Below are 24,578 nucleotides of genomic sequence, written 5' to 3' on the forward strand. Positions count from 1 at the left end.
AACTTTAAAATATAGCTGCAAGCAGCGATGGCGTACCAACTCTCGTGCATGTGCAAACATAATTGCCAGATCTGTGAACCAATGTTTGTTTTTGCATTACAGGGGGTGCTACAAACCCCCCCTGCCACGCCCGTATTCCAGCCTTTGTCCGGCCCTAGTGACAAAGGACTCTGACGTGTGTGCCAAATTTCAAGAGTTTTCGTGCATGTTAAGGGACCCCAAATGGCCAATGTGTGTAAAAAAATAAATAAATAAAAAAATAATAATAATAAATTCTAACAAAAACAATAGGGCTTCGCACCTTTCAGTGCAGGCCATTCTGGCCTGCTCCTCGGTGCTCGGGCCCTAATAATGGACAGTGACACTCAAAGTGTCTTCTTTTTAAAGATATTTGAATTGTATACACAGCCCACTTTTATCAGGAAATGTTAACATTTAAAGTTAGGTAGGGCATTTTCAGCTGGGAGTCCAAAAAGCTGTGGCGAAGGCTAACAGGTTAACCTTTTACATAATACCTGTAAGAGATTTCTTACAAAACAAGTTCCCCCCTTCATGGCAACACTATTCTCTACTGGCAATAGCCTTCCTTCAGCAAGTTAATGTGCACTCTGATGCAAAACTTAGCTAGAAATGGTTTGATAAATTAAAAAAAAGTTCAAGATTTTGATTTGGCCTGCAAATTCCCCATTTCTAAATCTGATCAAGCATTTGTGCTGGATGTGGGATGTGCTGGACTGCTCCATGGAGGCCCCATCTTACCTAGGAACTAAAGGTATTGCTGCTAACATAGCAGATACCACAGTACTTCTTTCAGGGACCTTATGGCATCTACTGTAATTTCCGGACTATAAAGCGCACCCATATATAAGCCGCACCCACTGAATTTAACAAATATTTTTATTTTGAACATAAATAAGCCGCACCTGTCTATAAGCCGCAATGTCTACATTGAAACTAATGAACTTTACACAGGCTTTCACGAAAGACAGTGTCTGTTACACGGTGTAACGGGTGAAATATGTTGTGGCTCCTTTAAGAGCAGAGCGGCATTTTGGGAATAGCCTGCCGCCTCATTTTTTCCCGGTATTACTGCATGTGTGCAAGACCGAGGAATATGTCCTTATTATTTTCTGATGCTCATTTCTACGTTTCTTTGACTAACCCATGACGCTGTTGCCAAGAAAAAAAAAAGCATGAGTTTTGGAAACCTGTCTTTGCTTATATGATTTCTTTGCCGTGCAGCTCAGAACACAGGTGAGGTGCGTTTTTCCGTTTTCGTTTGGAAATTTAATTGGTCTAATGTTTTGACGCTCAGTTTTTTGGCTTTAAGTTTGTGGAACCGGGAAAAACCCAGGAAAATCCATAAATTAACCACGTCGTTGTTTAAGCCGCAGGGTTCAAAACGTGGGAAAAAATTAGTGGCTTATAGTCCGGAAAACACGGTATGCTTGATGGTGCAGAGATGTTTTGAGTGTACACAATATTAGGCAGTTGTGTTTAATGCTATTTTTGATTGGCATATATATAAAATTTTTGGAAATAAAAAAAGGTGCAAAAATCCACATTATCTGGGTAAAAAAAATAAAAGCCCTGACAGCTTCTTTTGGGTTCCCAAGGGAACTGTCTATGTACAGTAGTAGTCAATTCTTTGCTGATGTAATATTACTTTTTTCCTTTCTCTATTTCTGTTTCTCATGGGGCTAGCAGGTAATAACACAAAGCAGACCAGAATGAACTTGTGACCAGACCAGAATTAAATATTAACACCTCTTTATTTTCAGAAGCCAGGTGAATCTAAAATAAGATTCCACCTGAGGAATAATGAGTTTGCTTATTTAATTATCGAAGGATATCCATCTCAGGCTATTAGTTTTCAGGGTATGAGTGTTGTGTGTCCTGGATTAGAACTGCAATATACACATTTAGTGCAAAACACTTTTTTTTGTTGTTTGTTTGTTTCTGAATTTCTTTTTTGTGTGGAAAATGCTCCATTTCTTTTGAGTATTAAAGAGACATTGTGTTTTCCTTAGCTTTGTTCCTTATGCCTAGAGCCTTTAGAAATCATTCTCAAACTCCTCCTTACTCCTGTAAGGTGGAAAGTAGGATGTGTGGTTTGGGTTAATGTAATGTGGGTGCTCTTCATACAGTAAATGTGGAGAGAGTGATTACCCTGATATCTTTTCAGGATGCTAGTGGGAGTGTGTAGCCTGACAACATAAGAGGCTAAAGAGATTGTAGAATTTTGGATGTCGTTTTAAGATGGCTCGTGAGAGTTTGTAGTCTTGAATTTGCTGTATAACAGAATACATTCTTGTTTTGGTAGTTAAGCTTTCTTAGCTTTTTAAAAGCATTCAAATAAGGGGTTGTGATGAACATTTAGGGATTCTACAATAACAACAAAAGGAAAGCCATTTGGGCTAAAAGTTGTTTGTGTGAATAAAGAGATTCATTCTTTTGTAAGGCACTAAGGCTCGTGTGTGTAGTGTTGGGTGACTTTAGAAAAGACTGAATGTAGCCAAAGGCTATGCAACATTAGCAGGTAAGCACTAGTTTTTTATTCTTCTGAGAAGAATCATCTAAATGGTTTTTAATTACACCAACTTGCATATTTGTTGACCATGCGGGAGAAAGAAATACATAATCTCAGAATCATTTAAATGCCAAATCACAGAATTATGCCTATTAAGGTTTCACACTTTAGTAGCATGTTTTTTAGAAAATGTAATGGAAAATAATCAATAACTGAGTGATGGTTATGACCTGAAGCCATAATGTTACCATCCAAAGTTGATTCTCTTTGTAGAAAAGCACATCCTTTAAAAAAAATAAAAAAAAATAAATAGCAGCCATTTCATTCCCTCTGCAGGTTAGACATGTCGCTGAGACACTAAACCCTGCAAAGTCCTCTATTGTAAAATCTTTTATTTTGTGGAATTTTCCTGTCATTTACAATACGTTTTAAACAATCAATTCCTTATAGAAATCGTAAACATATCAGTGACTATACACTTTATATATTTATTTATTTGTGGAACGACATAGATTTTTCAATAAATGTATCATTAATCTATTATTCAAGTCCCTGAGAATGAGTACTGAAATGATTTGAAGCAGATCACTATAACATTTGATTTGAATTGGTGTTGTAATTTGACTGGGAAGTGGTAGCTTAGTGGTTAAGGCTCTGGGTTACTGATCAGAGGTCAAGGGTTCAAGCATTTATGCCAAGCTGCCACTCATGGGCCCTTCAGCAAGGCCCTTAACCCCTTGTGCTCCAGGGGGCGCTGTATCATGAATGTCCCTGTGCTCTGACCCCAGCTTCATTTATAAGATATGCGAAGAAAGAATTTCATTGTGCTGTAAAGTATATGTGCAAAGTATAAACTACCACCACCTTACTGTAAATTTAGTCACGTTACACTAGCCATAGAAAACCGATTAATACATTCGGATTAATTCTATTCACAAATTCAACAGTGATAAAGAATCCAAAGGTTATTCATTGAAGATGTATACTACAGGTGGTTAATAAATAGCTGATGGTAGACACACTTACACTTATTTCTCATAGCACACATTTATATAGTGTCTGTGCAATATCTATGTGAGAACAAGGTATTTGGGATGTTCTTGTCTGGGCTCACACATCTTTGGTTATCATGTATTATTATGAAATAAGGAATAGTACATATTAGCTCAGGTTTTGTCCAAAGTATATAAACTGGTCTGTTATCTTCAATAAACTAAGAAGGGGGAACTTTTGTGCCACTCTGTGCTGTGCTTTTTCGCTGATCAGCTAGGACACCATGGGCATCATAGAGCACACTGGAGATCTCTTCTAAACCTTTCTAAGAATTAATTTTAGTTTGGGCATGATAAAATACTTTATCAAATGTTTACGAATGTCAGTATTCCTTGTTTAATTATTATTCCCATATCTAACACTTCTCTAAAACGAATCTTTAAGACGACTGACCCTCAATGTGCGGTTTTTCCTCCTGGCTAACCTTCAGATGGTATGCTAAACAGCATGGATACACACAGGAACACGTGAATAGTAATGATTGTACACTCAGCTGCAGCCATTTCAGGCGTATAGATCAGTTTGGTAGAGCGTTGCCTTTATCTGTTTACCAGGTCCTGTGGGGCAGAGCTGCACATGAAAATTGGATTTGACACTATCAAAATGCAGAGAGAGGGAGTGTTAGAGAGGAAGAGGAAGAGAGAGAAGGGAAAAGTGAAATGTCATGAGCGAAATGGGAGTGATGCTGGCTAAATCTTTAGTTAGCTACAGTCCAGCTTCATCGCCACCATTCGGTGCTTTTAATTTTTATACTGATGGTCTTTACTGAGTTATGTTTTTTTGTTTTTGTTTGTTTTTTGCATAGGGGATTCTGTGCATTGTTTCCAAACCTGAGACAACTTCACTTGAAAATATTGGGTTTTTACTGTATGTTTCAAAGTTCTATCAGTTCTACTAGTTGAGAAATGTAGCTAGTTTAGTTTATAATATAATGACAATAAATATAAATATAATAATATATAATATAAAATAATTATAACAGCAATAATAGTAGAAAAGTCAGGTTTAATAGGGTTGGTGAGAATTTATGTATGGAGCTGCCTATGTGGTTAAACACCTTGGCTATGTGGAGAAAAAAGAGAAACCGCATGCCGTCTTGACTCATCCTGCATAATAGGGTGTTCACCCATGTTATTTAGCTTAGCACAGCTTCAGCTATCAGTAGTAAAATCTAGTAATATATAATATCATTTAGCAATATGCTTCAGATAACATATAACATTGCTTATATTAGTTTAAATCCAAGCTTAATACATATAACCATTACTCAGCATTTAAATAGTATAATACTCAGCTTTGCAGAGAACTCTGTGTATAAAGAGAGTTCAGACATAATCAATAATCATGCTTCGGAGTAAAGTTTATCATATGTAAAGTTTAGCGTACGTCATAGAATCAAAATGCTTGTAAAAGTAATACACGTTATAAAGGCCAGTAAGCAGATACGGATGATGGATTAGGGTTAGGGATTAGAAAAAACAGCAGTTTTAGAAAAATAAGGGGGAAAATGTAGAGACACCATGAGTATGAACCGGAAGAGTTATTCAAGGTGGAAAGAAAGAAAAGATATAACGTAAAATTAAAATAGTAAAATAAGCATGCAGCATGCAGGCAACATGCCTTAACTATACCCAAACAGCATATGCACTTATATTCCAAGCACAAATATAAACTTAAGTGGAAAAAATATATAAAAATCTAAAAAATGAGAAGAGTAATAGGTTAATAGGCACAACACATCGTCAGATAATAAAGAACATAGGAATAGTTGCAAAAATTTCTATAAGAGGTACAATGTCCAAAACACACAGGAAGTAAGATGTTTCTATGAGAGCATGAGCTTAAGATGCAGGATGAGAGTAAGACAGGAAATGTTATATAAAGAAGTATTATGCCATAAGAAATATATTTTAAAAAGGTTTTAAGAAAAACTAAGTAAACGACGAGAGCTATGAAAATTAGGAAAAGCTTTTGGAGAAAAGTGCTGGTGTGTTAAAACTAAAGCCCTGGTTTGTAAAACTGGGAACACGTTTTCATACCGAGTCTACACAAAACAAAAGAAAGGATGATTTGCAGACATAGGAAGACATAATTGTGCCACAATCTTACAAAATTTGTAGTAGCAAATTTCACAGTACAGTTACACACATAGCCTTTTTTGTTTGAAAAGAAATTTTAAACTAGCCAAAATTTTGAATATTTCAATAGAAATTTCAAAAAAACATCGCTAAAAGGGAACACATACAATTAAGTGTTTGGCTGTTTTTATTATAATTATTGTGCTATTTCCTGTATTTTAAATCATATCTGATCATATATTGCCATTTCCCCATAAATTACATACGTTAATTTTATTTAAAAACTTGATAATTTTTTTAAGCTAAAGCAGCTTGTTCCAGTTCAGTCCTTAAGGGAACCTGGCAGCTATGATCTTACTTTTTTCTTGATGTTCTCGGTTGCTTTATTTACACATTTTTAAAGGGGGGGTTTTGAGGGGGTTGTAAAAAGTGTCTGAGTGGTTGGGAAACACCACTTCATTTAACATTAACATTTATCCTGGGTGAAGTGTTTCAAATGAAAGTAGTATGCTTATCCAGGATATGACCTAAAGACGCATTAGATACAAGTATAAGATAGCTGACTGTAAGAATCTCTGTGATATGCAAGTGATATATGGACTTTTGAACTGTTCTAGAACTTTCTTTGAGACCAGATCTGTCTAACTGCCACTCCCCCATGGGCTGCCCAACCCTGCCAGGCTCACCAGGGATGAAGATCTACATTGATCCATTCACCTACGAGGATCCCAACGAAGCCGTGCGTGAATTCGCCAAGGAGATCGACGTCTCCACTGTCAAAATCGAAGAAGTCATTGGAGCAGGTAACGTGATCACTTTTTTCTTCGTAGAAGAAGATGCAGTCCATTCTGTAGGGAGCCTGCAGGGTCTCTTCAACATGCTGTAGCTGTCTGTAGGGTTTTTCCAGTGAGACAGTTAGTAAAAATTATTTATGTTTGAGATAATTGAGATCCTAGTAAAATAAAAGACGGTTTGATCATGTGTGCTCAATGTCAGATTTTAAAGTGAAGATCCTTTAATAATAAGAGATGAATTGCGATTAGAGAAAATGAGTTATCCAGGTTTGTGCAAAAAAAAATTGTGCTAAATAAACATGAATAAGCCTGTATGAAAGTAGCAATATTATGCTTAGAGAAAGGTTTTAAAAAGATAAAGAAAAAAAAAATTCAAGAACATCAGTTGGTATAAACTTTACCTTTTACATTGCCACTACCCTGTTTGTATTGTAAATCCTCCTGTTGGTGGTGGGATTTAGGTAAGTGTTGATAGTCACAGCAATCACACTGAGATTTTTGTGAAAAAAATTGACTACCCTTTATTTAAATTTCTGGTCTATGTCCGAACCTACGCCTATATAATGATCATGTGAGGACTAAATGTCAGATCTTATTTCAATTGACGTTAATGTGTACACATTTGCATACGCAGCTCTTGTGTACCTGCAGCATATAATCCATCTGTCCCCTTGCCTGAGATATACTTACGTGCCCTGAATGCTCTACAGGTGGATAATGTTGACTAAAGCATTAGGCAGTGTTATCGTGCTGAAAAATCCAAGAGTGCAAAGTACAAAGAATAAATTGGGGGTGGTGTTGTGAACAAAAACAAAGCAGATCCATTTGCGAGCCGGATAATTTTGCTTGAAAACAAAGACTTTTGCATTAGAGCCACGGAAATCTGTGTGAGAGCAAGTAATTGGAGCCTTGTTTTAAATGTCTGCACTCATTACTATTAAATGGTGTGAGAGGGAGGATACAATGAAATGTGCATCTATTAACTGTAACCTGCTGCCAGCAGTAAAATTCCTGGTCATAACCTTTGTGTTATAAATTTCCTCTCTCATTCATTTTTTAACCCAGAAAACACCTTATGATAAGGTCATGGTATGAAAATGTGGAAAAACATAAGATTCTAAATTTGCTACATTTATCTTTGTGTTTTTTTTTCCCTAACAGTGCCACAGTTCTTGTTCAGTTGTGTAGATGCAGAATCAGAGAAATGCATTTGATTATCCATTCCTCTTGATTTGAGTTGCTTGTAGATAATATATAGGGTCTTTACTTCGACTGGAGAGCTTATGCAGGAATCACCAAAAAAATCATAATCCAATAAAAGACTTGTGGTTAAATAGCATACATTTAAATATAATTTGCTCTGTGCCGAGTGGAAAAGTGGTCAATGTGTGAACACTGTAGTAATGCTCTGAAGTGAAATGCCAACTTGGGTCATAGTTATAATATTATTTATTATCTTAAATGCACCAACAATTGACTCTGTGTATAAAGAACAACACACACTAAACTGCAGATCTGTGATACTTTACTTCCTTTTTAACATTAACAAAACACTCATCGAATAGTCTACCTCCACAGCTGGGCGAATTAATGTATGAATCTGGACTGACCTTTTAGAAGCTCCACCCCCTTCCTCTTAACATTTATTCATGTTTTGATAATAACCTTGCTTGAAAGCTACACTGGCCTCCTTTGTCTAAAAACATTGACATAAAGTAAAATAATTTTAATATATTATTGTGAAATTACCATTATGCACAAATTATAATTAATACTGGTTGACTACATTTATATAGGATGCACTGAAATTCTATATGCCATGAATTTAAAACAGCACTGACAGGGCTGATATATATTTTAATGAATAAAAACTTTGGCCAAGAGAAAGCATTTCACAATTTCTCCAAGGCAGAATAGACAAGGGGTTTATGAAAGTTTACTGTTTGCATCCCAGGACTACTCATTAGATCAGCTTTTTGTTAGGTAATATGTCAGTACAGCTGGCTTTTTCTTCGCAGAGATGATCCCAAGTTTGCAGAGTTCGGCTGAATTCTAAATAGTGGATAGGATGCCAGTCTACCAAACACAGGGCGCCAAACACACACTCACACACATTCAAACACTTATTTAAAAAATAAGACATTCAAATATCACACAGGCAGTAATCTGAAAAACATTCAAATATCACACAGGCAGTAATCTGAAAAACATTCAAATATCACACAGGCAGTAATCTGAGTTTAGGCAGCAGTGTTTACATTTAGATGTCTAGTCAGATATTATTAATATTAGCCAGCAGTTGCTAATGCTATAAGAAAAACTTCAAAGATTCAAAGCTAGGCCTGTTGTGCTTCAGCAATTTATTAATGAAACTCTGTCAAGAAACATGGATTTTCATAAAATGAAGAATTTGTTGATTACACTTTCTTGTATACTACAATGTATGTAGTCTCAGTCCTAAGTTTATATTGAAATTTTGGATATGTGTTAGATTCTTTTATTCATTTAATATATGATATGTGTTTGATTTGATGTACTGATATTGATATTTGGGCTGAAATTTGGTTCTCTTTTCTGATTCTGACTCAGGTGAGTTTGGAGAGGTATATAAAGGGCGCCTGAAGTTGCCTGGTAAAAGGGAGATCTATGTAGCCATCAAGACCCTCAAGGCAGGCTATTCTGAAAAGCAGAGGCGGGACTTTCTTTCTGAGGCATCAATCATGGGCCAGTTTGATCACCCCAACATCATCCGCTTAGAGGGCGTCGTCACCAAAAGTCGTCCAGTCATGATCGTCACGGAGTTTATGGAGAACGGAGCGTTGGACTCTTTTCTCAGGGTAAAACTCGCAAACGTCATGTGGTTGCCAAAAAATCTTTTATAACAGTGGTTTTAATATAACAAATTAAGCAGTTTGGGATCAATTCGATAAATGAGACGACTGGAGAAATGAGAATAATTGGGATTCGGAGCATATGGAACACAGCACACTATAAATTGCTTTTTTTATTACCTGATTATGTGCAGTAATATATCTTTAAAACGCACATAAAATCCAGTTGTTAAGTAACGAGACGATAATTCAATCAGTTGAAAGTTTTTTATTATTAGGACTTTGCTATCATTCATGCAGTGCGTTAATGAAATGGAGACCACTTTCTCATGCTAACGCCACCTTGCTCTTCTTCCCCTTCTCCAAACAGCATGATTCATCCTACTGTGATTGCCACAGTCAAGCTTTAATAGGCTTTTGAGCTTTATGAGCTTTTCAGAGTGTGGGGGGGATACACTGCTTAATCAATGTTCAACCCATTTCTTCTCCAATCTTATGGATTGTTTTTTTTCTCTACGCTTTGATCCGACGGCGCTCTTTGAAGTAGGCTTTGCGAGCTACCTCGTCAGAGTAACATTGCCATCGATTCCTCTGTGCGCTCTCAATGCTTATGTTGGGTTCAAAGCGTTTTTTTTTTTTTTTTCCCCTCCAAGGAGCTCACCAGCAGAAACGCTGAGGTGAAGAGAAATTTAGCTTTGCTTTTATATTTACAAAATGGCATGCTGTTGATTTTAATCACCCAATGAGATGTGAGAGGGGCTGGCAGATGACATGAGTAATTTTACATGTTCTAGATGTCTTCTCCATTCGGTATGATAATCATCTCAAAAATCTATCGATAGATTGACAACAGTAGTATTAGGGAAGAGCCATGAGGTCTCAATGATGAAATAATTTGAATGATGTGTGACAAACTGTCACACACACACACACAGTTAAATGCAGATACGCAGCTGCATTCACAATTACTATTGATTTCATGATCATGCAGTGTTTCCTGTAATTGCCAAATTTGAATAAAACAGCATTAACTAATGTCTCCTTTTATGTGAATTGTACTTTTGATTGGACAGTGTGTGCTTATTCTATATTCTTTTGATTTATTCTCCGAAGGCATTTGGGAACAATTAGACGATTGAGTAAATAATCAGTGCTGTTTCTGCTCATTACATTATATTACAAATGAATCAGCACCATGGGGTGAAAATTTTCAGCTCAAATGCTAGACTACATGAATCTACAGTCTGGGCTATAAACAAAATCAGCATCAGTCTCACTTCTTCATATCGTTCTCTATACTTTCATTAAAATCGTTTCTGTTGTTTTTGTTTAAAAAATAATTATAATAATTGTTAATATTATTATCCTTGAATGCTGAGGAGGGTTTAGCCATTTCTTTTTGCTCCTGATAGGTGTGTGTTATGTATGCATATTGTACAGTATATATGTATATTGTATGCGTGATATGTATGCTGTCCCTGTTACCCTAAAAGCAAAATGATGGCCAGTTCACGGTGATCCAGTTGGTGGGAATGATGCGAGGCATCGCGGCAGGTATGAAGTACTTGTCTGAGATGAACTACGTTCACCGCGACCTGGCCGCTCGCAACATCCTGGTCAACAGCAACCTGGTGTGTAAAGTGTCCGACTTTGGCTTGTCACGCTACCTGCAAGAGGACACATCTGACCCCACCTACACCAGCTCACTGGTGAGTCTGTTTAGAAATCTCAAACCAGGTCTGCAGCTTATCCATAAAACCAGAGGTGCCCAAACCTTTTCGTTTTTTCCTAGAAAATCTTGCATTAATGTTCTCATCACCATACTTGAAAAAGCTTAGGAATGTTTTGATTCATAATGACGGAATATACTTTCAAAACAGCAGACAATTTCCTCTTGTTTGTGTACCACTGCCCCGATCTCTCCAGTATTATCTGTTCATTGAGTGTCACAGAGCATGCTGTATATGCACATTGAGGTACGCATGAACGTTGCACATAAAAGTCACATTTGTTTATTTTCTACATTTAATTTTAATGTAGATTTTTTGCAGATTGAAAATAAATCTAGAAAATGTTATGCTACATGCTAAATTATAAATGAAAAGCTGTGCCAGTTGCATTTTGGTTTCTCATATGGCATGGCGAGCCAAATCAAAGGTCACATTACGGGTGCCAACTTTATCCCCTGGGCCCTTGTTTGGGCATCCCAGACAGTGTAGTTTGGTCATCGTAAACAGTGTGGACCCAAAAGACACAAATTAGCATTTTGATGAACAACTCATTAAGAGTTCAAGGTTATCAACTGTGAACACAATTTTTTTTTTCTTTCTACAATGAAATGGGCAGTGTTCATGTTTGGTAAATACTCTGTCTACTTTTCTTCTCCTTCATCTTCTCTTTTTTTATTCTTTTTCTTGCTTCCACCTTTTTTTTAGTTGATTTATTGTTTATGTCAAATGCAATTTCTCTCTTTAAATCAAGAACACCTCTATAGAGTGGCAGCAAAACCTCACTGGATTTGAAAGTTAAATTGTCATTATGTGCCTTTATTGACAAATCATGGTCCCACTATGCCTTGTTTGCTTCTTTATGAGCTTATTTGGATGGGCAGGTTTCGAGGATTATTAACGCACGTGGAATTTTCACGTTGGATTTGCAGCTATGCAGTGAATGCAGCTATGCAGAACAGATCTTTTTTAAATGCGTTTTAAATTCACCTGCCCAAGTCTCTTTTTCTACATTGTGAGGAAATATATCTGTGTATACACGAGCGCCCTCAGTCACACGCACACGGAGAAAGAGAGAGGCATTAAAGAAATGTAATAATAGTAACACATTGTAGTTTTATACTGCTTTTTAATAATTCAATGCTGGATGCTTACAGTGAATAAAAATGCTTCTTATATATATATATATATATATATATATATATATATATATATATATATACAGTGAGGAAAATAAGTATTTGAACACCCTGCTATTTTGCAAGTTCTCCCACTTAGAAACCATGGAGGGGTCTGAAATTGTCATCGTAGGTGCATGTCCACTGTGAGAGACATAATCTAAAAAAAAAATCCAGAACTCACAATATATGATTTTTAAACTATTTATTTGTATGATACAGCTGCAAATAAGTATTTAAACACCTGTCTATCAGCTAGAATTCTGACCCTCAAAGACCTGTTAGTCTGCCTTTAAAATATCCACCTCCACTACATTTATTATCCTAAATTAGATGCACCTGTTTGAGGTCGTTAGCTGCATAAAGACACCTGTCCACCCCATACAATCAGTAAGAATCCAACTACTAACATGGCCAAGACCAAAGAGCTGTCCAAAGACACTAGAGACAAAATTGTACACCTCCACAAGGCTGGAAAGGGCTACGGGGAAATTGCCAAGCAGTTTAGTGAAAAAATTTCCACTGTTGAAGCAATCATTAGAAAATGGAAGAAGCTAAACATGACTGTCAATCTCCCTCGGACTGGGGCTCAATGCAAGATCTCACCTCGTGGGGTCTCAATGATCCTAAGGAAGGTGAGAAATCAGCCCAAAACTACACAGGAGGAGCTGGTCAATGACCTGAAAAGAGCTGGGACCACCGTTTCCAAGGTTACTGTTGGTAATACACTAAGACGTCATGGTTTGAAATCATACATGGCACGGAAGGTTCCCCTGCTTAAACCAGCACATGTACAGGCACGTCTTAAGTTTGCCACTGACCATTTGGATGATCCAGAGGAGTCATGGGAGAAAGTCATGTGGTCAGATGAGACCAAAATAGAACTTTTGGGTCATAATTCCACTAAACATGTTTGAAGGAAGAAGAATGATGAGTACCATCCCAAGAACACCATCCCTACTGTGAAGCATGGGGGTGGTAGCATTATGCTTTGGGGGTGTTTTTCTGCACATGGAACAGGGCGACTGCACTGTATTAAGGAAAGGATGACCGGGGCCATGTATTGCGAGATTTCGGGGAACAACCTCCTTTCCTCAGTTAGAGCATTGAAGATGGGTCGAGGCTGGGTCTTCCAACATGACAATGACCCAAAGCACACAGCCGGGATAACCAAGGAGTGGCTTTGTAAGAAGCATATCATGGTTCTGGCATGGCCTAGCCAGTCTCCAAACCTAAACCCAATAGAGAATCTTTGGAGGGAGCTCAAACTCCGTGTTTCTCAGCGACAGGCCAGAAACCTGACTGATCTAGAGAAGATCTGTGTGGAGGAGTGGGCCAAAATCCCTCCTGCAGTGTGTGCAAACCTGGTGAAAAACTACAGGAAACGTTTGACCTCTGTAATTGCAAACAAAGGCTACTGTACCAAATATTAACATTGACTTTCTCAGGTGTTCAAATACTTATTTGCAGCTGTATCATACAAATAAATAGTTAAAAAATTATATATTGTGATTTCGGGATTTTTATTTTTAGATTACGTCTCTCACAGTGGACATGCACCTACGATGACAATTTCAGACCCCTCCATGATTTCTAAGTGGGAGAACTTGCAAAATAGCAGGGTGTTCAAATACTTATTTTCCTCACTGTATATATATATATATATATATATATATATATATATATATATATATATATATATATATATATATATATATATATATATATATATAAAATATATAAAATATAACACTCACACAATAAAAATTGGTTAATTTATGGGACTATTTTGTGAATTTTTTTAATTCACAAAATAATTTGTTGATAATGAAAAAGCTGATTCTTGTTTTTCTTACAATATCACTCATATGAGAACCGATGGGGGTTTGAATCCTGGCAATTCTGTGTGTGGAGTTTTACATTTTTTTCCCCTTGTGCTTCAAAGGGTGGTATGATTAATAAGATTAATGCTCTTTTTGGCAAAATGTTTTTCTGTTTGATCGGGAAAAAAAAACGGGAAAACCACAACCAAAAGATGTTCGGAAATCTGCTCTGTGAAACTTGAAGTCATACAGGGAGTGTGAGGTGTGAAAAGCTGGAGAGGTGTGATTCTTGAAAGATGTCCGATTTCCCAGAGGAACACAATAATTCCCCCTGTGTCGATTTGAACCCTTGTCAGGTGTAGGTTTGATCGCAGTATTTTCATCTGTTCTGGTTTGGGCTTCACTGTGTCCTTGCTTATTTAAATAAATTCCTACTTTAAAATATAAGATATTGTTTCGTGGGTACCTGATCTATGGAAATATAAGTATAAATAAAAATACTCAATAATAAATGCGGGAAGAAAAAATCTGCAAATTGCAATAGTGCAAGAAAAAAATGCAAATTAAAAACAAGCAAACAAATATCCTATTATGTATTATGTGCTTATAAGAGAATTACAATTATCATACATTCAAACATTATTAGAAAATGAATTCATCAATAATTTCAGTAATACATAAATAAATAGAATTAACACATTCTTAAAATTGTGATCTTCTTCATTCTGCTACTCCCGTCCGTCATTATACCCCCTGTCCTCTTCATCTGCCTTTTTCAAACCAACTTCCTTCATGTCTTCCCTCACCACATCCATGAACATCCTCCTTGGCCTTTATCTTTTTCTCCTTCATGCTGGCTCCATCCTCAGCATTCTCCTCCTGATATACCCCATGTCCCTCCTCTTCACATGTCCAAACCATCTCAATCGTGCATCCCTCATGGTCCCTCCAAACTGTCCTACATGCACTGTCCCTCTAATAAACTTTCTAATCCTGCCCATCCTCATAATGACAATCTCAGCATCTTTAACTCTGACGATTGTGATCTTATAAGTTTAAAATTTCATCATAACCATTGATCATTGCTGATCCTGTTTTATAATTATTATAAGTATTATTATTATTATTGTTACTTTTTATAGTATTATTATTATTATTATTATTAGTGGTAATAGTAGTAGTATTGCTAATAATATTTATTTATTTATTTATTTATTTATTTATTTATTTATTTATTTATTTATTTATTTATTTATTCATTTATTTATTTATTCATTGATAAATTTTCCATTGCATTCTGATATTCATGCTTCTCCTACTTTATGTAAAGGGACATTAATACGTTTTGTGCATAGAATGCAGACTCTCATCCAACACAATTGTGAACTGACTCCTCATTGTTGTTAAAGGCTGTGAGGTTTGTGCTGCTTTTCTTTTTCATTGACCTATTGACCTTCTCACATGTGTGTGAGCAAGGTTGAGAGGAGTCTGCTGAGGCTTTGGCATTTATATGGCGTCTTTGTATTTTGCACGCTGTTAATTAGTTCTCTGTCAGTGGCCCAGAGGTGGGCTGATCACTATGGCTTCAAACCAGTCAGATACAAGGCTATGGCTCTAAGCCAATCAGCCAAAGCTGAATCTTTGCTGACAGGGCAAGATTGTGGGCTAACTTCTCCCATCCTTCTTTGAATTAATCACCTCTGTCCTGTTATCATTTTTTTTTTCTCTATTATATATTTTTTTCCCACATTTCTTCCCATAATTCAATGCGGTCAGCCAATTAGTCTTCTTATACCCAGCACAAGGCCAGCAGGAACAGGAGATCGTAATTGTATTTCATTAACCTCCTGGTTCTTATAGAAGAGAGAAATATGGGAAGAAGGGAATTATCATATTATACTTTACAATCCTCTATAGGTTTATTCCTCTAGGGTAGAACTGTGAAAATATTGAAAGGCTCATAACATACCTTTCACTAATCCATCCATCTATGCATCTACCTTTTTTATCTGTTTTTGTTACCTATTTTTTATCTATTCATATATTAATTCATTCTTTACACCCATTTTTGTCATTAGTCCATTTATCCATCAACCCATCCATCCATCCCTCCATCCATCTTAGAAGAATGCCATTCTTTATTCAACCTTTACATTTATTTACATTCTGTATGTCTATCATAAAATTCATACATTATATTGTTTTTAGTAATTTTTCAATATGTACAGTCATCCATCCATCCATCCATCCATCCATCCATCCATCCATCCATCCATCCATCAAATAATCTCCCTATGTATTAATTTATTCATCTTTGCAATTTATATATCTATATAATTAAATTCATACATTTTATTGTCTTTAGTGATCTTTTTACATTTACCCTGTCATCATCCATCCATCCATCAATCCATCCATCCATCCATCCATCCATCCATCCATCCATCCCTACATCCATCCATCCATCCATCCATCCATCCATCCAATTTATTCATATTAATAGCAATATATCAACTGTTTATCCATAAGTACGTCTAATATTTGTCCAATAATTCACTCACACATTTATTTATAATTTTTTTTTACATCAGGCTATATAATGTCTATCATTCATTTTCTTTTATTATATTGTTGTTTTTTTTTATCACTATTCTATTTTGCCTATTTATCCATCCATCTATCTTTCCATTCATTCTTCTAGCCAGTCATTTATTTAGGTTTACAGCCAACTATTTATTTAAATATTCATTTATTAAATTGTTCTTCTCACTCACCATTCCACTATCCAGTCATCCATCCATTTTGTCCCCCATTTTTCTTCTCAGTCTGTAAATTAATGTCAGTCTGCTGGTTTTGCAGTCTGCTCACCACTCCACTATTCTCTTCATCATTCTGCCCAGCTTTTAATAATTATACACTCCTCTGTTCATATTACTCTTCACCACACTGGTCTGTTATCTGTCTTTTATAAGTATTCGCATTACTCTAGTCACAAACATTTGCGATTTGATAATGGGGCCTAGTGTGTCAGGGACATAGAAATGGCGAAAGAGTGCTGCAATTTTCAAAATGCATAAAAGAACAAGAAATTATTCCAAAGTGGTTGTCAAATTTTAGCATTCAATGGCATCTAACATCTAACCTGAACACAATTCTATGTTTGAGTGTTAAAAAATACGAATAAGAAATAATGCAAATTTAGTGCACACAGCATGCTATTTAATAGTTTAAAAAGAATAATATTGCATAAGAACCTTAAATGCCATAAAGAAATTGTAGCCATAGCACTTTAATAATATATCGTGCATGCATACCACAGGTAATTGTAGCTCAGTGGTTAAGACGTTGACCTTTTCATCAGAAGGTTGTGAGTTCAAATCCCACCACCACTGAGCCCTTAAGCAAGTCCCTAAACTCTAAACAGCTCAGTTGTATGACTTAAATAATTGGTGAAAATTTGAACGTATGTGCCCTTATGTTGGGCAATGTGTATCTGTTGAATTTACAGGCAGCGATCCTTTCATCCTTTCAAATGTTTCATGTATAAACCTTATTTTATTTCAGTAAAAGCACTTATGGTCCCGTCTTCTCAGACAAGGGCAGTAAACTTGTTAATAGTGTAATAAAATAGTGATGCTAAACAGGACATGCTCCATGTGCAATAAAACAGTCCTCTAAGCAATCCCAATACATTTTTATGCATTTTAATGTAATTGTTTCATGTAGTTGTAAGATTGGATTGGCATTTGCTCTACACCTTCAGAGTTGGGGGTTCAGAACCCACCTCAATTTTGTGTGTGTGGAGTTTGCACATGTTACTTCAGTATCCTTCTCTAGTCCTCTAAACTTGATTCACATTTCTAAATTGTCTGGTGTGTGTGTGTGTGTGTGTGTGTGTGTGTGTGTGTGTGTGTGTGTGTGTGTGTGTGTGTGTGTGTGTGTCTGATTGTGACCCGAATTGCCTGAGTCCCTCACTTTGTGCCCAGAGTTGCCTGGGATCCCCTGGTGATCCTGTATAGGAACAATTTGTATTAAAACGGATAGATTAATTGATGTATTTCTGTCATACAAACATTTTGAGGCAAATGCAGGGCACAATTTGGCCTCAATAAAGTTGCTGCTGCATTTTCTATTTGGCAGAAATATAGCAAAAATGTAAAGTAAACAAACAAATACATAAATAACATCAGATATCATTAGATAATGTCAGAAGGTGAAGCATTATGCAATATACTGATAGATAATGTGTGCAGTTTATATAATTTTCTACAATTCGTACAATTCCTTGTTTTTAAGTCTATGGTTAATATGAAATATCAATCAATTTTAGCACAGTCATAAACTCTTATCTTTGCTTCCTATTTAAAAGTCTTAATTAATACAGGTAAAATAAAATACTCCAAAACACACACACAAAAATAAATAAATAAATAAATAAATAAATAATTAATAAATAAATAAATAAATAAATAAATAAATAAATAAATAAATAAATAAATAAATAAATAATACTTCCCGTGGGCTCACCACCTGCAGGAGGGACCGTAAGGGACGGTGCTGTGAGGATTGGGCAGCAGTCGAAGGCGGGGACCTGCTTAGACTGCTGCCCCCGCGACCCGAATTACGGATAAGCGGGAGAAAATGAATGAGGATGAATAATAATAATAATAATAATAATAATAATAATAATAATAATAATAATAATAATAATAATAATACTTCCCGTGGGCTCACCACCTGCAGGAGGGACCGTAAGGGACCGGTGCTGAGAGGATTGGGCAGCAGTCGAAGGCGGGGGCCTTGACAGCCCGATCCCTGGACACGGAGATGTGTCTGGGGAATCTGCTTAGACTGCTGCCCCCGCGACCCGAATCACGGATAAGCGGGAGAAGATGAAATGAAAATGAAATAATAATAATAATAATAATAATAATAATAATAATAATAATAATAATAATAATAATAATAATAATAATAATAAAGCAGTGGCTGGGTTCATGCACAGCTCATTGTTATAAGAAATGTTTAATCTAAATCTTGTTCCTTCACACAAGCATAACTTTGGATTACATCTACACCCATGCAGATAGAGCATGCATTTAAACAAATTCTTAAAAAAAAAAAAAAATCCCTCATCAGAATGAATTCATTTGCACTGGCGACGATATTTGCATGTAATCATGTTTACCACTTTCTGCATCTCTGGTTTTCTGTAAAAGCAAAAAAAAAGAAGAAGAAAAAGAAAGAAAGAAAGAAAGAAAGAAAGAAAGAAAGAAAGAAAGAAAGAAAGAAAGAAAGAAAGAAAGAAAGAAAGAAAGAAAACAAATCTTTCACAGCTGTCAAACTGCTGCTGATATGAAATGCTATGCTTGTTTAAATAAAAAACGGAGCAGCATTCATCATTTTACATACAGTATTTATCCGTTTTAGATTGGAATACTATAACTATCTATCAATCATGTAATAAAAAGTATATAGGCAGTGTATACTTTGGATATTTCTTTAGTTTGTTTTGAAGAGGAAAGCTCATCATAGTACAATACATGGCCTAAACACATGCCACTATGAGTCCTGGTTAAAAGTCGTTGTGCCTGATCTCTAAGGAAGATAAATTGGCCATGGTCTCCGGGTCAGAGGAATGTCATTCCCTCTCCTGTCAATCACAACAGCACAGGCCATTCATGGGCATCGGTGAGCTCATGTATGCAGAAGAAGGTAGATAGTGCATGCTACAGAGCATGCTACAGTGCCCTGTGACGCAGCACAATCAGCAGCTCGCTTGAAGATTTGTGATGAGAGATAACAGATGTATGAGCCAGCATCCCCATCCTCTGGTGACAAAAGAAACGACAGCTGCAATCTCTTAAAAAAAAAGCAAAATTATAAAAGTAAAACTGCTGTACAAATTCATCTCTGTAATGTTCCTCAAGTTTGGACGTTTCTACAATAAACTTACAGAGTGAATTGATATAAAATAAAGTTTGTCTCAGAGTTGGCAGTAGGGTTACATCCTTTTTTCAAATGCAAGTTGAGCATTTTCTCACCTCTTTTTCTGCATCCCTCAGTCTTAGTGGATAAGTTGTTTGTCCTTTCTTAGGAAGCAAAAGAGAAAAAAGTAGACGAAGGAGGACAAAGATAAAATAAAAGTCTGTGACGTGCTAGAGGCTATCTGGAGATCAACAAAGCATGTTGAAACACAAAGAAAAGGAATATTTAACATAAAAGAGAGAGATCATAAATTCCAAGTGAAAGAGTGAACGATACTGTACAGCATGTGCTATTAGGTAATTTCTAGTCTTAGGCGGTTTACCGAAATGTTCCATAAAGTTTTGAAACCTCTGAGGTGTGAGTGCATCGTCTGGTTTTTAACTCTGCATCCTGTTTCAAACACAAGGACAAGTCCTTCAGAAAGGAATAAATCTATTTAACCCTGTAAACTCCCAGGGCCTGGCAGACCTGCATTCGCTCCAGTGTCTCGTAACTACATATGAGAGCACATCCCTCATTGCACTACAGAATTATACATGGTAGTAACTAAATAAGACGACCGATTATGAATAAGTCAATCATACACCTAGAGTTCAAACAAACATCAGGAGGAATGCGAGGTAAGTTCGTTTATGAGTGGAAGGTTGTTCTCTTGCAGACATACAGAAGGCTGTTGATTCTCGTGGGAGGTGTAAGGAGGAGAAGAAAGGAAATTGAAAGAAAGAAACCAAAGAAAATATTTTCTCCAATTCTCTCTCACTCTCACAGACACTCACACACACACACACACACACACACACACACACACACACACACACACACACACACACACACACACACACACCAATCCACATCTCCTGTTTCTTTCTCTTTCTCTCTCTTAATGATGGCAAATATAAAGTTAAACTATTTACACAAAGGCGTTTTTTAAATTGTTTTTTTATTTTTATTTTTTTTTTTGCCAAACGTTTTAGCAATCTGTGCACCTCAAATTCATTAATTAATAGTACACTGGCTCTTCAGCTCCTTTGTTTGTTTTCAGTCATGAACATGAATTCATCTTTCTTCTTCTACTCAATTACCTGCTCATATTTTGTCAACTCTCAAATGAGAGCAACTCTCAACTCTGAGATTAGAGACAGTTTAGTAGGCTTGACTGAAGCATTAAGAAGTGCCTACATGAAAATAATTTACAAATAATACTGAAATAGTTTTTTTTCTGAAATCCTGGTAGTCACTGATGAAATGTTTGTTGATGGCATCAGTGTTCTTGGATGAGCTTCAGATTCACACTGGACAATTTTTGGCCAAAATGTTGATGCCTGGGGCAAAAATCTCCCAAAAAAAAAATAATAATAAAAAAAATAATCCTTTGGTCATGAGTTAAGGTCATACGGTGTTTATATGGCATCCTTGCCAGCAGCCAATTTAGTACCTTTGAGCCAAAGAACAGGGCAAAGTGGCACCGCATTTTTGGAGTAGGAGAAGTGTTTTATTAAATTCTCTGTGTGACCACAGCTACTTACACACTCATCTCAAAGCCCCCAATAGGACAATAAAATAGAATTGCAAAAACTCACACAAGTACAAATATACACTATAAGGACAAAAGTATTAGGACATGACTTTTTCCAGCCGTATGTGGTTCTAGGACAAACTGAATTATATTGAATGACTTCAGATGTGGTAGCATTAGATTTTTCCTTCACTTGAACTAAAAGACCCATACCTGTTCTAGCATGACAATGCCCCTGTGCACAAAGCAAGCTTAATGAAGATATGAGTTACATGAGGTGGAGTGGACCTCAACCCTATTAAACACCTTTGGCCTTCTCAACTTACATCAGACAGACAATGAGTACAAATCTACACAAGCATATTTGAAAATCTAGTGGACTATAGTGCCAGAAAAGTGGAGGATATTATAACAGCGAATAGGAACAAAATGTGGAAAAACATGCTTTAACCTTAACATACCGTATTTTTTGGACTATAAGCCGCTACTTTTTTCCTACGTTTTGAACCCCGTGGCTTAAACAACAAACCGGCTAATTTATAGATTTTTCCTGGGGTTTTCCTGGTTTCACAAACTTCAAGCCAAAAAACTGAGCGACATAACATTAGACCAATGAAATTTCCGAACAGAAACGAAAAAACGCACCTCACCTCTGTTCTGAGCTGCAGGGCATCAGGAGAAAAAACTTTTTTTTTTTAAACGCACGACGATGCCAAAAGATAAACTCCAGAGAGAAATAGTTGTGAAAGGAAGGAGGAAGACAGTGAACAATGACTTTCTTGGTCGGCTACTGTTTAGATACAAGCCGTTGTAACGCGTTGAGTCTGGGTCATGGCATAGCGTGCTAACTCCAGTTGCAACAGAAATCATATAAGCACAGACAGGTTTCCAAAACTCTTGCTTTTTTATTTTTCTTGGCAACAGCGTTACGGGTTAGTCAAAGAAACTTTGAAATGATCATCAGAAAATAATAAACACATAATCCTCGTCTTGAACACACGCAGTAATACCGGAAAAAATGCAGTGGCATGCTATTCCCAAAATACCGCTATGCTCCTAAAGGAAGCACAACATATTTCACCCGTTACACCGTGTGTAAAGTGTCTTTCGTTAAAGCCTGTGTAAAGTGCATTAGTGTAGACATTATAGCGCTTATAGACAGGTGCGGCTTATTTATGTTCAAAATAAAAATATTTGTCAAATTCAGTGGGTGCTGCTTATATATGGGTGCGCTTTATAGTCCGGAAATTATGGTATATGGATGTTATAACCTTTTGTCCACATATTGTAGCAGTGGCCATAAATGAATGTATAATTGAATTAATAAAAATAAAAGCTCATCATTATTTAATATTGCATTAACAGTTTAAATACATGGATTGTCATACCGTGAGCTACAATGTTACTATGCATGCAAAAGGCTGGAAAAAAGAATTGCTTACTACAATAAATAGGCATTCCATGTTATGTTCTTTTCCCCAAGTCATGAATGTTTCCAAAAGAGGTCATAGAGCTTCATGATGTAAGCAAAACTTAATAATTTTCATTCATTATTAAAAATATTTTGCGTTGTATATCGTGCCACAGAGACTGGTAGACAATGCACATGAGATTTTTTTAGGATACTCTTGTATATTGTGCCAACACTAATATTAAAAGCCTCCTTATATCACACAACCAGAAAACAACTGTGAGAATCCACTTCCACATTTTTACATTTGACCCACAGAGGTGTGAGCGTGGCAAAAAAGAAAAAAGAAATAGCACTGGTGCTAATTATAGTAATGAGATACATAGTCACACGGTCGCATACAAACACCCACATGCTGTCTAAAAAAAAGCTTTGTAGTCAGGCCTTTATAGGAGTGGATTGCAGCTTATAATCACATTTATTTTAATGGAGTGGGGGTGGGTGGGTGTAGGGGGGTTCTGTCCAAGAATAGAAGAGAAATATGGCTCTTTAACCTGGTTATGAATGACAAGGTCATAATCTAATATAAAAATCCAGAATAGAAAATTGGAGAGAAAGGGACAATAAAGGATTAGGGAAGTTAGGTTTAATTTGAGCCATCAGCCTCAGGGCTTGTGTGTGCATGAGACAGGAAGAGAGAGAGAGCAAAAGAAAGAGCAAAAGAAAAAGAAAAAGAAAGAAAGAGCAAAAGAAAGAAAGAGCGAAAGAAAGAAAGAAAGGAAGGGACTAAAGGTTAAGCTGAAATGCAGACACCTCACCTGATCTAGTTATAGCATAAATTTTCCCGCTTCTCTTATTGCAACACAAATTGGATTGCGATTTGGAATTAAAGCTGAGTGGAGAGATATGACTAAATTAGATTTGTGCCCATTTGTAAAGTGGCATAATAGCCAGTGGTTAAAATTTATGCCAGCCTTAACATGCTCGTTTCATATTTATCTACTGCCATTTTAATAGGGATTTGACATACATGTATAATTGTTGTGCGGGCTTCCAGTACGATATGCCATTGTTCATTATGTCAAATGCAGATATATTATTATATTTTTCTGGTGTGTGCTTGTTTGTATGTGTGTGCAGCTGCTTCTAATATACCACACTCTACACGTTACACACTTAACCATACAATTTTTTTTTTTTAATTCTCAGGCCAGAAGTAAAATCGCTGCAATTTTCTGTACATGATTAGTTTTTAATGGAAAATTATGTCTTGCTATTTATAATATGACAAGTAACACAATGTTTATTTTCTTTTTAATTGCTATCAACTCATGCTGAATTCATTACTGTGTTATTACTACTGTGCGTACCGTACGCATGTAGTGTCATCCATGATTCAAGCACATGCAATTGGCACCGGTGTAACTTATTTTGTTTTTAATACTTATACTATTTTTGTAGAAATTCCAAATTTTAGCAATCCGAAATATCACATATCTCACTGCAGTGTCAGGCTCTTTTTATTCTTTGTTAACCAATCATTAAAATGGTGAACAATGAGCATGACTGCCATCATTTCATGTAAAAACATATCGCCTCAGAGCTGCAGTAGTATTGTAATCTGCAGTGGTATTGTTATATAAACTAAG

General features: G+C 36.2%; 1 protein-coding gene across 1 annotated transcript in view; it reads left to right on the forward strand.

Annotated features, from left to right (window-relative positions):
- ephb1 (EPH receptor B1) overlaps nt 1–24,578 on the forward strand; it is a 331,037-nt gene that overhangs the window by 284,471 nt on the left and 21,988 nt on the right. Inside the window, exons 10-12 of the mRNA XM_083525614.1 lie at nt 6,279–6,464; nt 9,045–9,292; nt 10,780–10,995. Of these exons, the coding sequence (XP_083381740.1) occupies nt 6,279–6,464; nt 9,045–9,292; nt 10,780–10,995 (650 nt within the window). The remainder of the gene's footprint in view (nt 1–6,278; nt 6,465–9,044; nt 9,293–10,779; nt 10,996–24,578) is intronic.

This window comes from Silurus aristotelis, assembly GCF_946808225.1.
Source record: "Silurus aristotelis genome assembly, chromosome: 22".
NCBI classification, from domain to species: Eukaryota; Metazoa; Chordata; class Actinopteri; order Siluriformes; family Siluridae; genus Silurus; species Silurus aristotelis.